We start from the raw sequence: 15,277 nt of genomic DNA on the forward strand, positions 1-15,277 counted from the left end.
TAAAACCTCTACTTTCTTTACTAAAATCTTCTGTTTTTATTTTGACTTTCATTAGAAAATTCAGAATTACTTGTTGCATAATCTCATGGTTGAACTTTTTGTTACATAGTTGCAACACTTATTAATATTCACATTAGTTATCTTTTCTTATTCCAGTTCTGATTTTTCTTGATTCATAATATGACAAATGTTTTTAAAAATTATTTCAAGACCACCTCGGATTTTGCTAAGAAATGCGAGAGCGAGAGTACTTTAGAGAGTTTTCAATATCTACATATTATTTCAATATCATATATTTTCAATATCATTTATTTTCAATATCTTATAGTCTAAACCTATAAGACAGTTTAGAACTCAATTTAGTTTACATCTTCACAAAATTATTTTACCTTACTTTTTAAAATATATTTATTTTATGTGCACTGGCGTTTTGCCATGGCATTGGGTCCCCTGGAAGTGGAATTATAGACAGTTATGAGCTGCCATGTAGGTGCTGTGAATTGAATCCAGGTCCTCTGGAAGATCAGTCAGTGCTCTTAACTCCAGTTCCCACCCACCCCCCATTTTATCCTACTTTTAATTGATAAGGTATTTATCAAAATAAGATCTGAATTATGAAAAAGAATGCCTGTTTCATATTCAGTTTGTTTGGAAGGGGGAACTAGTAAAATTTTGCTCAAATGACTAAATATTTTATCACTAAAAACACAATAAAAACCATTGCTTTTAAAAATTCAATACATGCTCTTTTACATGAAATTCCATGCAGGACTGGGTTGTGATCTATTCTACTGCATCCGATTCTCTAGGAACACAGGTGTAAGGGTGGACTATAGTCAGGAACTATGGCTCACGCCTGTAATCCCAACATACTGGAGGCTGAGACAGGAGATTGCCAGGAGGTCCAGGCCAGCCTGGTTAACAGAATGAAATCCTGTTGCAAAACAAACAGGTCAGATTACAAACATACTTGATATTCTTTAGTAATTAGAGTATTCATTTAATGAATGTTAATTGATTAATTAATTAATACTTCTTTCTCCCTTTGTTTTTTGGTTTTTTTTTTTTTTTTTTTTTTTTTTTTGAGATAACAGTTTCTCTGTGTAGTCCTAGCTGTCCCAGAACTCACTATGTCGACCAGGCTGGCCTCAGACTTTGGGTGGTGGGCTGGCATTAAGGGCATATGCCACCACTGCCTGACAAAGATCTATAGAATGAAGCTGAAACAAATTTTCAATCAAGCTGAGTGACCTTATACAAGTCACTTAATTTCTGAGTTCCGGCTTCATTTTCTTATGAAGAGCTTGGCATCAACTTCAAGTAAATGCTCAATGAACACTAGTTACACAGCCAGGCTGTGGCTGTCTTTAGTTGAGTCTCATAAACTTCCCAGTGTGTTCCCAACCTCATAGTTTTTTACTAATCTACTCTGGAAAAGGTTCATGGTCACAATTACAATAGCAAGTAAGGAACTATATTCTACATATGAATTCTCAGTTTTACTACTGAGAAGTTTCATTGTAACCAAGTTCATTATACCCTTTTATATCATTTAATCCACATGAATTTAACGGCAGGAAATGGGGGGGGGGATATAAACTGGTAACGTTATGTAATCTGTACCTTCATAGATAAAGGCATAAAAGCATCATCACAACATACTGTGGAGCAGGAATCTGCCTACCACACTGTAACAGACTTAAATCACTTTATATTTATGGTTTTCTTTGTACTAGGGCTTTCTGAGACAGCAGGCTTGACAGGCCCAGTACTGGCACTGTAGGCATCACACCCATTTTTGTTGTTGTTTTAAAATGGTAGAACAGCCGGGTGGTGGTGGCGCACGCCTTTAATCCCAGCACTCGGGCAGCAGAGAAAGGCGGATCTCTGTGAGTTCGAGGCTAGCCTGGTCTACAAGAGCTAGTTCCAGGACAGGCTCCAAAGCTACAGAGAAACCCTGTCTCGGAAAGAAAATTAAAAAAAAAAAAAAAAAAAAAAAAAAAAAAGGTAGAACAGGGCAGTGGTGGCCCTGGGGAGGCAAAGGCAGGCAGATCTCTGAATTTGCAGTCAGTCTGATTTACAAAGCCAGTTCCAGGACAGCCAGAACTGTCATAGTTTCGAAAAGCAAACATCCTAATTGGTAAGGAAATTATAAACATATCAGAAGGAAGAATGGTTAGATCCCAGGGCAACTTTTCATATTATCTACAGTTCATGTCAGTCTTTTTGGTCTTAGTAACAAGTACAATCCTTTCATTAAAAAAAAAAAAGCTTCATAATTTCTACTTTACATTTTTGGGGTGAGGGGGCGTTAAGAAAGGGTTTGTGTATTCCTGGCTGTCCTGAAACTTGCTCTGTAGACCAGATTGGACTTGAACTCTGAGATTCACCTGACTCTGCCTCATGGGTGCTGAGGATCAAACATGTGCACCACTACCAGCAGACTTCTGTTTTATTTTTTGTGTGTGTGTTTATTACTTTTAAGGGCTTTGGACTTTGTTTTTTGTTTTTTTTTTTCTATTTATGTATTAATTAATCTATGTGTATGTGTGGGTACCCAAGTGTACATACTACGGGAAGGTTAGAGGACAAAATGTCAGAGTTGGTTCTTTTCTTCCACCATGTGTGTTTGGGGATTTAAGCCAGGTCATCAGACCACTGGCAAATGCTCTTATCCACTGAGTCATCTTGAAGGCCCTTAAAGTTTTTGTTTTGTTTTCATTATATTTTTAAAATTTATGTACATTTGCCTACATGTATGCAAGGGAGTCCACTACCCTGGAACAGGGGTTAAAACAGTGTGAGCTGCCACGGGGGTGCTAGGAATCAAACCTGGGACCTCTGGAAGAACAGCCAATGCAGTGCTCTTAATTGCTGAGCCAAGTCTTCAGTCTCCCTTTAAAGATTTTCTTTTTTACACTTAAGAATTTAAAAACAGAAGTGGGAGGAGGGGAGATGGAAATTTTTAATATTCATATTAAATATTCACCATCATATTTGGTCTATTATGGTTTTGTTTTTAAAGTCTATCAATACGCTAAATAAAGGAAAAAAGCAAACTGAAAAACAAGTCTCTGCATCAGTAAAGTCAGACAAATATTTTATAATTTGGAAAACACCTTGCTAAGTATCAGAGCACATCAGAGCAGACAATGCACTAAGGTTTACTAGTGAACACGTAGGATGGCCAAATTAGTATCTAAGAAATATCAACTTGGTACCTTTCATGGCTTCTTCAAAAGAGCAAGGCCTTGCTGGACTAGACGTCTCCTTTTTCACACTGACATTCAAAGCTCCAACTGCTGCTGTGAAAATAAAAGTCACATATTTATTTCAATTTATTGATCCTGGTAAAGCACATATTCTTACTCTTTAACTGGAATACCTTCTCAGCACATCACTGACTTATTTACTCTAAGTCCTAGGTTGAGGTAATTTTTATAACCAGCAGACTACCCTCTAAAATGCATTCATCTCCAAGTAGATAGGACATATGATCACTGACCAGAACAGAAAACTTTAAGAATCCTTTAAACACTATACATATTAGTAACATGAGATGAATCGAAGACAGACATTTAAAACTTAACAGCTATATTAGAGCACTGGCAAGAAAAAAAATTATTTACCTATATGAATTTATTTACAAGTACCAACCCAAAAACATTTGTTAATATTTAAAGTAAATTAAAATATGCATGATGAACATACTAGCTCTATGATTATTCTTTCAGTAAAACTTTGGAAAAGAATCTTTACTAGCATTAACGGAGAACAGTAAGCCTACTATTAAATCTTCCAGAACAGCTTTTGATTTTATGAGCTGAAGAACAAAGATCATTTCTAAATGATAATACTGAACTCCAAATAAGTGGGTTTGGCTTCAAATGGTAATCATTTTTATTACTATTGCTGAGACAAGGGTTCCTTTCCCAATGGTTCTCAACCTATGCGTCAAAATCCCAAAGGGGTCATTTATCAGATATCCTGCATACCAAAAATTTATGATAACAGTGGCAAAATTACAGTTATTAAAGTAGCAAAGAAATAATTTTATGGCTGGGGTGAGGAACTGTACTAAAGTGTCAAAACATTAGAAAGGTTGAGGAAACACTGTCTTAGTCAAATCAGGTGGTCATCTATAGATTTAGCTAGATTGGCTGGCTACCAAGCCACAGATCTTCCTGCCTCCACTTCCCCAGTGCATGTGGGTGCTGGAAACTGAACTTGGGTTCTCTACAAGAGCAGTAACTTTTCAACAACACACAATCTTGAGAAAATGCTTCTATAACACCCACTTCCATAACATCTGGTTGTAAGGAATGTTATTAATTATTGATTGATGGGGCAGGGCCCAGTCCATTGTGGGTGGCTCTATCTCTGGGCTGGCGGTCCTGGGTTCTATCAGAAAGCAGAAACCCTAAAACAGTCACTAATCCAGTTCTCCAGGCATGTACCACTGTAGTCAGTTTTCTTGTGTGGGCCCTGGCCATGGTTCTCAGGATCTTAATCTTGTGCAACAAGTACTTTACTGACTGGGCCATCTCCCTAACCTATATTTAATTCCCTTTATTATATGTATGTGTGTTCAGTATGTGTAAACCTCAGGTATCCCTAGGAACCAACCACTTTTTTCTATTAAGACAGGGTCTCTCATTGGCCTGGAGCTCACTGATTAGGCTTGGCTGGCAAGCAAGTCTCAGGTCTCCTATCTCACACTCACTAGCTCTGGTACTTACAAGCTCACACCATTACAACTGGTTTTAGAAAATGTGTTCAGGGAATCAAGTTCAGGTTTTCACACTTGCACAGCAAGCACTTTACACTACAGATTGAATTCTCAAACCTAATAAAAATGTTTTTAAAGCAAGGCAGTAGTGGTGTAGCCTTTAACCCCAGTTACTTTTGTGCTCCAATTTTGTTTTCCTTTTTCCTCCCTGGATAAAGGTTCTCAGTTTCTATGTGTAACAGTTCTGGCTATCCTGGAACTCACAGAGATCTGCCTGCTGGGATTAAAAGCACATGCCACACTGATTTCTAAACCATGAAGTGCTTAAAATTATATTTAAAACATTGCCAGAGAGTGGTGGCAAATGGCCTTTAATCCCAGCATTCAGAAGGCAGGCAGCCATCCTGGTCTACATAGAGAGTTCTGGAATAGCCAGAGCTGTTACACAGAGAAATCCTGTCTCAAAAAACCAAACCAAACCAGCCAAACTACCAAAACATTTATCATAAGTTTAGTTTTATGTTATTACTTATCACTTCAAGATTCTCCTTTTTAGAATGCACACTAGGGCCAGAGAACTAGTCTGGTGGTCAAGCATGTAATTAGCATATTAAGGCCCTGGAACCAAACCCAAAGTAAGGGGAGAGAGGGAGTAATAAACCAGCCAAACTAGAGCATTAGCAATTTCCAGTTGGGAGTTTCACCTTTACATTTAACGGCACTCAATGAACAGTGGTCTTCACTAGGAAGTGAGCTGTGCGTACTCTGGAGCACTTGCCTTCAAGCACTGTCAGCTCTTCTATTATTGAGAACAGGAGGAAAGGTTTCTAAGAACAACAGTAGTATCTTGTAGCTGTCTTTTTAGAAAATACCCATCTCTAAGTCAAATTAGTAAAAATTAATATTTACAGGATTTTTTTTTTTTATTTTTTGGTTGTCTGGACATCAAACTTTTTCAAAAGGACTAAAAATTAATTATTCATTTTAGTTCAGAGTTTTTCATTTTGACATACCTGGGTCTGGAGTGTATGTAAACGGCTGAACATCATGAGATCTTCCAGCATTGGTCACAACATATATTCCCACTGATACAGGCAAAGTTATATGTTGGTCATGATACGGGGGAACCTTCACAATAAGATGGTTCTAATTAAAGAAAAGTGTTAAGAATCAGAAAGAAAGGCAATGTTAAAAGAGAAAAATACATAATCTGCACAGATTTTAAAAACTTTGTTTATAAAAAAAAATGCACTAGATTTTTTAGAGCCAGGTCTTGCTATAGAGCTCAAACCCGCTTCAATCTCTAGGTCTTCCTGCTCCATTCAGATTTCCAGCTTTATCTCAGACTTGTTCTCTCAAACTGTAATACTTTCATCTCTCTCAGACAAAAAGTTCCTTACCCATACCGGGTCTTATACACAAATACCACCTCCTCAGAAGTCTTCCCTTTCCCGTCCATTCTTTTTAAGTATTTATTCTTCCCCAAACCTAATTATATTTATTTTCACAACATAAGTCTGTCTTTCTTTCTTTCATCCTTCCTTCCTTCCTTCCTTCCTTCCTTCCTTCCTTCCTTCCTTCCTTTCTTTCTTTCCTTTTTTCTTTTCTTTTAGTGTTGTTTTGATTTGGGTTTTTTGTTTTGTTTTTCAAGATAAGGTTTCCCTGTAGCTTTGGAGCGTGTCCTGGAACTAACTCTGTAGACCAGGCTGGCCTTGAACTCAAAGATCCCCCTGCCTCTAGCTAAAGGCATGCATCGCCATTGCCCAGCATAATAACACTTTTTAATCACTTCAAAGTACTGTTTTTTGTCTCTCTCAAACAAAAGAAAGTAGAAGCTCCACAAAGATCTGCGGTGCTCTGCCTCACAATCTGTCAGGATGCACAATACAAAACGCACTCAGATGTCCTCTAAAACACCTTGCCTGGCTGGCCTGTGAGTCTTACTACTCCCCCTCAACCTGGGTTTACAGGTGTGTGCACCACCACGCCAGTTTCAAGGTTCTGTCATTTCAACACCTTTTCCTCTCGAATACTTCAGTTTTATTTTCCATTTAATGCAACCTCTAGGTCAGTTCTCTAGAATACCAGATCTTACTCTACTCTAAGAAAATGTTTCCCAGAAAGGCACTTAACTCCTCTCTCTCTCTCTGAAAAAAAAAAAATAATAAATTAAAAAAATTAAAAATGAACAAAACCACAGACCAATGACAATAATTTAGTTTATAAGTTCATTGGCAGAAAGTCCAAGACTGGGCTGGGGAGATAGCTCACCAGGTAAAAATGCTTGCTGAAAAAGCCTGATGACCTACTTTGACCTTGGAACCCATAGAAAGGTGGAAGGAGAGAACAGACACCACAGAGCTGTTCTCTGACTGCCACATGTACACACACTCCAACACATCCTATATGATAGTAAAACAACAACAAAATCACAGTCCTCTAAAGACCTCTAGCATTCCAAATCTACCACACAAACTGATTTGATACCTGGATCATATGGTGGAAAGACAAAGCCAAGTCCATAAATCTGTCCTGACTTATTATGCACATACTACATGCCATGTGTGCCCACACATATACATCATACATATTTTTTATGTAAATTTAATTTTTAGGCTGAGGATGGACATGGCTCAATTGTTAGTGCTTGTCTAGCATGCATGAAGCCCTGGGTTCAATCCCTGGTACTGGAGAAGCCAGGCATAATGATACGTGTTTATGATCCCAACACCTGGGAAGCAGAGGCAGAAGTTCAGAGTCATCCTTCACTATATAGTGAATTTACAACCAGCCTAGACTACATGAGCATTTCATCAAAAGAAAAAAACAGAGGTGGGGTGGGTAACATCCCATTTCTCAGAAGGGAAGGAAGAATAAAAAAATGGAAGAGGAGAGGAAAAACAAGTGGGAGAGAAGACAATAAAAGGGAAGAGAATGAGGGTAAAGAGAGGAGGGGAAAGGGGGAGAGAGTAGGGGGAAAGAGAAGAGGGGGGGAAAGGGGGAGAGAGAGGGTGAAGGGGAGAGACAGGGTAAAGGGGAGAGAGAGGGTAAAGAGAAGAGCAAGGGTAAAGGGGAGAGAGTACTAAAATGAAAGGGGATTATAGTAATCTAACCAATATGTCAAAATTCAAAGCAAAATTATAGTAATCTAACCAATATGTCAAAATTCAAAGCATGTACCTAGTGAGACCCTGTCTAAATAGGTAACAATAACAATAGCAAACTGATATGTGTTCACAGCACAAGAAAATATTCTATTGAGTCATAGGCTTCAATTACCTAGTAAAACTAGATACATAGAATTAAATTAGAACAAGGGGTACAGTGCCCTCAGAAAGAGCAGACTTTAAATCACAGTTCACTTTTCCTTCAGGACAATGAAATGAACTGCCAAGTCTTCCACAATATCTATTACAAGCTTGGTATTGCAAGGACCCCACTTGTTCCTGCCAAAGTGCTCTAGAGGATGTTCCTGCTGCTCATGGCAAAGTGGGGGTCACCTGGTTATATGACAGAATAAATAAAATACATAATTGATGAAGTTGCCCAAACAAAAGTGAAACTGCTCAGAATAAACAACAAAATTACTTCAAATGTTTAAATTATACCTGATGGAACAATTCCATGTCTATCTCAGCTTCTGATTTCCAAGAGTGTTCATCTGATGGAAACAAAAACAGTGACTTAAAAAATTTTGAACTTTTCCACTCTGCAGCTTTAACTGTATTCTTATAACAAGGGAAACATGGAACACTTATATGCCCTACTTACCAGAAACATTTTCCTGGAAAATAACTTTAGTTCCTTTCAGAAAGTTCTTCCCAATTAAAAACACTTCTTCCTCTCCTTTCACTGAACAGCTATGCAAACTTTTCTTTAAGATCTCAGGAACTCCTGCTGGCTGAGCTGTGGATATATACAGATAAACATCCCATAAAAAGAGCCACCAACACTCAGTCTTATCTATAACTTATATCATGAATCCAGTTTTATGAGTTGTTTCTGTTAATCACAAATTTGAGGGGGGGGGAGTTATTACATTTTATTTATATCAGACTGTGTATCCACCTGTGTCTTTCTCTGTGCATGCACGCATGTACACATGCATACCACAGTAGGTAGGTGGCCCAAGAACAACCTGTGAGAGTCAGTTCTTTACTTCTACTATGTGGGTCCAGAGTATCAAACTCAAGTTGTCAGGTTCAATTCCTAGCACCCACATGGCCGTTCACAATCATTTGTAACTCCAGTTCAGGAGATCTGATGTCATCTTCTGGCCTCTTTGGGTACCAGGAACGATGTGGTAAACAGTTATAAATGCAGGCAAAACTACCCATTCACACTAAATTTTAAAAATCTATTTTTTAAAAGGATTTATTTATTATTTATAACAATAATGATAAATAGTCCTTTTCCATGTATGTCTGCAGGCTAGAAAAGGGCACCAGATCTCATTACAGATGGTTGTTAGCCAACATGTGCTTCCTGGGAATTGAACTCAAAACCTCTGGAAGATCAGTCAGTGCTCTTAACCTCTGAGCCACCTTCAGCAGCCCCTAAAACTCTATTTTTAAAGAAATGAATGTGTTTGGGTTGGTGAGATGGCTTTGAAGACTTGGGTCCTAGGATCCACATGGCAGAAGCAAAGAAACCATTACTATAAGCAGTCTTTGACCTTGCATGTGCAACATGGAGCACACACCTAAACACATACTACACATAATGCTTGTTTCACTTTAATGTTCTAAAAGCTCATGGCAAAGATGCTTAGAATTCCTAGGGCTAGGCAATTGCCTTCTGGCATCCTATTTAACTTATTTGGGAGGACACTGCTGGAAACTAATCCAGGACATTTAAGTAACACGATCTCCGGCTCAAATTATGTAAAATATTTTTTAAATTACATTAAAATTTATTTATTGTATATCACAACTTATGGGAGTCAGCCCTCTCTACCATGTGGGTTCCAGGGACCCAACTCATAATAGCAGGCTTGGTAACAAGTGCTTTTATCTGCTGAGCTATCTTAGAAGCCCTCAAATTACTCATTTTTAATTTAACATAATGTTATGTGTTTTGCCTGCGTGTATGTCTGTGTACCATATTCATGCACTGCCCATGGAGGGGGAATGGGGCATCAGATCCCTGAGACTCTGCACTACCCTGTAAATGCTAGGAATCAAATCTAAATCTTCTAGAAGAACAACCATCCTCTCTTCAGCCCTTTACAAAATCAGCATATGATGATAATAGGGTCCTATAAATGGTTATGTATCTTTCTAATGTATTTTAATATTTTTAAGTTCTGAGATGGATTTCTGGTAGCTCAGGCTGTCCTTAAATTCACACTAAGGTAAGAGCTAAGAATGACTTAGAGTCTGAAACATATCTTGTCTTTCAGAACAGACTGGACTATACTCTGGCCGTCTTCTTGCTTCTACTCTTAGTTAACTAGGATTACAGTCTGTGCTACCAATCCAGCTAACAATTTTTTTTTCCAAGACAGGGTTTCTCTGTAGCTTTGGAGCCTGTCCTGTCCTGGAACTCACTCTGTAGATCAGGCTGGTCTCAGACTCACAGAGATCCGCCTGCCTCTGCCTCCCAAATGCTGGGATTAAAGGCATACACCACAGTCCATCCAGCACCACTGTGTTCTCTTGACTGTAGCTTTAAAGTGCTTCAAGTCTGACATGTTCATAAGCTGAAGTATAAACATTAAATTTTACAGATACCTGAAAAATTGAGCTTAAGAACTCTTCATATATCTAGCATTTCCATTTTCTTACTTACTACACAAAATAGGGGAAGAGGGTGTCTGCAATGTCAGAGTGGAGCCGTCTTTCCTTGTGATATTGACTCGAAAAACCAATCTGGCTCGAGTGCTCTTTTTCTTGGAACCAGCAATTCCTATTCTGGCTTCAACATCGGCATTCCTCAGCTTCAATATTCCTACGCAGTCCACGCTAAAAACAGAAAAAATGTACCAAGTGATACTGTTATTCTCTAAATAGTACAATATTTTGTTGTTTGCTGAGGTTTTTTTCTTTTTGTTTTTTTTTTTTTTTTTGAGATGGTTGTAGATCAGGCTGGTCAGAAACTCACAGAGATCTACCTGCCTCTGACTCCTCAGTGCCAGGATTAAAGGTCAGTGCCACCACTGCCCAGCAATAGTACAACATTTTAAAACAAGTTTCTTTATTTAAAAGGCTGATTCTTTTAATTCTTTGAATATGTAATAGTTAAAAGGCCCCCAAAGAATAAATTTTAAATATTAAAGCTCTTACTCTCATCAGTCTTCTATTTAAAATGAAAAACAGTAAAGAAACAAAATTATTCCAAAAATATGAAGATAAGTAATGGATACTCGGGAGGTAGAGGCAGGCAGACCTCTCTGAGTTTGAGGCCAGTCTCGTCAACATAGCAAGTTCTAGGAAACTCAGGCTACACAGTGAGACTCTGTTTTAAAAAAAAAAAAAAAAAAAAACCATATGTGTTTATGGATATTATATACTGTCTTATTTATTTATTGTATGCATTTGTTTGTCACTGTATCTGTGCACCATGTGTGTGCTTGGTATCCTCGAAGCTAGAGGAGGGCATCAGATCTCTTGGAACTGGAGTTAAAGTCAGCTTCTAAGCAGCCATGTGGGTGCTGGGAACTGAAACCCTAATCCTCTAAATGAGCCATAAGTGCTCTTAACTGATGAACTATCTCTCCAGCCCCTGTTCTGTTTCTTTTAGAAAGGAAAATGGACTTTGTTTTTGTAGCTAACTCAGATATTGAAACAGAATGAGGGAGTGGAGAAATGGCTCAGCAATTAAGAACACTGGCTCTATCTAACTAGAACAGAGGACAATGCCTCAGTTCCTAATGCCTACATGATGCTCAAAACTGTTATTAAAGTCTCAGAGGTCATGATGCCCTCTGTGAGCATCAGGCATGCAAGTGGTGCACAGACATACAGGCAAAACTTCATACACCTAAAGTAAAATGTTTTTAAAAACCAAAATGGGTTATGCTTTATTTTTAAAAAAAAATTGCCAGACACATGCCTTTAATCCCAGTACTTGGGAAGACAGAGTCAGGTAGATCGTTGTGAGTTCAAGGGCAACCTGGTTTATAGAGTTAGTGTCAGGACAGGCTCTAAAGCTACACAGAAAAACCCTATCTCGGAGGAAAAAAAGTTAGTAACTAGCCTCTGCAGTGGAAGGTTATATAGGCATTAAAAATTGGTAGCATTTTTAAATACTGCAAAATATTCCTAAATTAACTGAAAAGCAGATTACAAAATAATGGACATATTATTATCTCAATTTTGTCAAAAACAAAACTGAACAAAAACCTGGAAAGATAAACATTGTCTATATAGAGAACTCCAGGACAGCCAGGACTGTACAAAAACAAACACAAAACACAAACAAACAAATCCACCAAAAATCCGAATAATAAAATTTAAGTTATTCATACAATTTTTAGAACATTCATTTGTTCACCCTTGTTGGGGGCATGCATGCCAAGGTACGTGTGTAGGTCAGAAGACAGCTTTTGTGACTCAGTACCTCATTCTCTGAGCCACCTCTGGAAGGGTATATTTTAGGGTTTTAAAAAAATATTTCTTCTCTGTTTTCTTTTGGAAACAGGGTTCCAATTTCACTATGTAGTCAAGTATGACTATGAACTTCTGACTCCACCTCTGAGTGCTTGTGTTACAGACATGTGCCATCACACCTAAGTCACATTGTGCTGGATATCCAAAGTAGGGCCAATCAAGATACATTCCCCAGGCCCCTGGCTGTGTAACTTTTATTCTCAGTATTAATATTAAAAAGTTCAATAGATCAGTCTTGATCTCATCTTCTAAAAAGCCAGCGTTCTCCTGAGCCTTCATTTCCCTGCTTTGGGAATTTTTAGGAAAGAAAAAAAGGGCGTAATTTAGTCCATCACCTTTCTAGAGGAACCCTTTTTGTCTTTTTGGTTGTGAGCCTAGCCTTTAATGGCTGAACCACTGCTATAGCCCTGTAGGAACCTCTTTAAAAGAAGAGTTTGTTCTATTTAAAACATTTTAGTAAGATCCTCAAAATCAGCTAAACATGGTGACCCACACCTTTAATACCCAGCACTCAGGAAGCAGAGGAGGCAGGTGGATCTCTGAATTAGAAGCCAGCCTGGTCTACAGAGCTAGTTCCAGAACAGCCAGGGGTATATAGAGAAACCCTGTCTTGAAAAACCAAAGACAGACAGAGACAGAGAGAGAGAGAGAGAGAGAGAGAGAGAGAGAGAGAGAGAGAGAGAGAGAGAGAGAGAGAGAGAGAGCGCCTCCAAATCTTCTATTCTCTGGAACAATATTTTCCCGAGTATCATAAAAGTATAATAAATAATAAAAAGTATCGTAGGGCCAGGCGGTGGTGGCGCATGCCTTTAATCACAGCACTCAGGAGGCAGAGGCAGGCGGATCTCTGAGTTCGAGGCCAGCCTGGTCTACAAGAGGTAGTTCCAGGACAGGCTCTAGAAACTACAGGGAAACCCTGTCTCGAAAAACCAAAAAGTATCGCAGGAACTGGAGAGATGGCTCAGAGGCTAAGAGCACTAGCTACTCTTGCATAGGACTTGGGTTTGGTTCCAGCAGTCATGCAGGTTGTCTTGCAACTGCCTGTCACTCTAATTCCAGGAGATTCAATATCCTCTGTGGGCAATTGCACACACATAATTCACATAAACTCACAAAGGAATACACACTTAGACATAAATAAAGTGAATCTATTTTTAAAATTTCCCATCAGCCAGGTGTAGTGGTGCACAACTTCTAAGGACTTGGAAGGCAGAGACAGGCCCAGCCTAGTCTACACAGTGCAGCCAGGGCTATGTAGAGAGATCCTGTCTCCAAAAAGAATAAAACCAAAACTAAAACAAAACAAACAGATAAAAAATAATAATAAAAATTTGCCAGGCATAGTGGCACACACCTTTAACCTAGCACTCAGGTGGCAGATCTCTGTGAGTTCCAGGCCAGTCAAAATGATGTACTGCAACCTGCCCAACCTTGCCCCTAAAGAAAGAGGAAAAGGGAAAGGGGGGGAGGGGAGAAGGGCAAGGGAGAAGCAGAGAGAGAAAGAGAGAGATTTTATTAAGTTCTTACGCCAGTGTCATGTTGTTGCTAGGATCGAGGCCGACTTCTATAACAGTGGTCCCTTCAATGTCCACTTCTTTGCAGGGGGTGGTATTTCGCCCAGTTACCCTACAGGCTTGGTAAAATCCGTGTGGCTTCACTCGACCAGAATCATTGCCCACAAACACCTGCAACACTACCGGTTCATTATGACCTTCCAGCTGGAACCAGAAAATATGTAGCATAAGCATTAGGTAGCATTTTAAATAAGCTCATTATAAACTCAACATTCAAAATCAAATCCTGGCCAGGCAGTGGTGGCACATGCCTTTAATCCCAGCATTTGGGAGGCAGAGGCAGGCGGATTTCTGAGTTCCAGGCAGCCTGGTCTACAGAGTGAGTTCCAGGACAGCCACAACTACACAGAGAAACCCTGTCTCAAAAACCAAAATCAAATACTATATTTAAAACTGGACTACATCTAGTTTTAAACATAAAAGAAACTATGTAAACTTTTCTTTTCCTTCCTTTTTGTTTTTGGTGTGTTGAAGACTAAACCTAGATGCTCACAAATGCTAGTCAGTACTCTACCCACAATCCAGCTCAAACATTTTCTTATAAAGAAAAACTGCAGTCAGGCCTGATGGCACAGTACAGACAGGTGGATCTCTGTGAATTCCATGATAGCCAGAACTACACAGAGTCCTGTCACAAAAACATAAAGTATGCAGGGGGAGCTGGAGAGATGGATCAACCATCAAAGGCCAGGCTCACAACCAAAATAAAGAAAAATACTGTACTAGTTCTACAATAACTACATTTTAAATTACTTGAAATGTCTAAGCTAAACTATCACAAAATCTATTTATATAAGCAGATAGGAATAGATACGCAATTGCTCAGAGAGTATACAGATTAGATTACTTGGGATCTGCTACCACCACTGAATTATATTAACAGCAACGTCTTCATCATCAAATGAGAATATATATGATAAATTATTACTACGGAAGCAGTTTAAGAAGAAAAGCATTTGAAATGACAGAAAATTGAAGTTCACTTCTAAAGACTGCTTCATAAAATCCTGGGCCAGAACATCTATGGTCAGATACATGATCACTATAAGCCTCTAACAAAACTCTCATAAATAAATGTTAGTTCATATATAGAATATAATGTTTTATAGTAAAAGACACTGAAGTTATTGATTAAAAAATGCAAGAAAAAAATTACAAAAATGTCACATCTTTCTATCCCATTATATCTCTTTGCAGTAGACAAACATCACCAGACAAAGAAATAAGGAAACATGTATCCATTCTGGCCTCCCTTTACAGATTGATAATATAATATTTTAGCAGAGAAAGAAAACGTAAAAAATTTTGGGTTTTTTTGTTTGTTTGTTTGTTTGTTTGTTTGTTTTTTGAGTGTCTGGTGAGTG

At 38.5% G+C, this 15,277-nt stretch overlaps 1 protein-coding gene across 7 annotated transcripts in view; it reads right to left on the bottom strand.

Moving 5' to 3' along the window:
• Window positions 1-15,277, bottom strand: part of Nfat5 (nuclear factor of activated T cells 5) — an 82,824-nt gene that overhangs the window by 14,932 nt on the left and 52,615 nt on the right. For 5 of the 7 annotated variants that reach the window (XM_038312284.1, XM_038312286.1, XM_038312288.1 and 2 more), the window contains 6 exons: window positions 13,867-14,057; window positions 10,520-10,692; window positions 8,501-8,635; window positions 8,338-8,390; window positions 5,743-5,875; window positions 3,222-3,305 (listed from right to left, as the gene is read on the bottom strand). In XM_038312284.1, coding sequence (XP_038168212.1) covers window positions 3,222-3,305; window positions 5,743-5,875; window positions 8,338-8,390; window positions 8,501-8,635; window positions 10,520-10,692; window positions 13,867-14,057 — 769 coding nt within the window. The remainder of the gene's footprint in view (window positions 1-3,221; window positions 3,306-5,742; window positions 5,876-8,337; window positions 8,391-8,500; window positions 8,636-10,519; window positions 10,693-13,866; window positions 14,058-15,277) is intronic. The other 2 variants (XM_038312287.1, XM_038312285.1) reach the window with 1 other exon arrangement.

This window comes from Arvicola amphibius, chromosome 15 (genome assembly GCF_903992535.2).
Source record: "Arvicola amphibius chromosome 15, mArvAmp1.2, whole genome shotgun sequence".
In the NCBI taxonomy this organism is placed as follows: Eukaryota; Metazoa; Chordata; class Mammalia; order Rodentia; family Cricetidae; genus Arvicola; species Arvicola amphibius.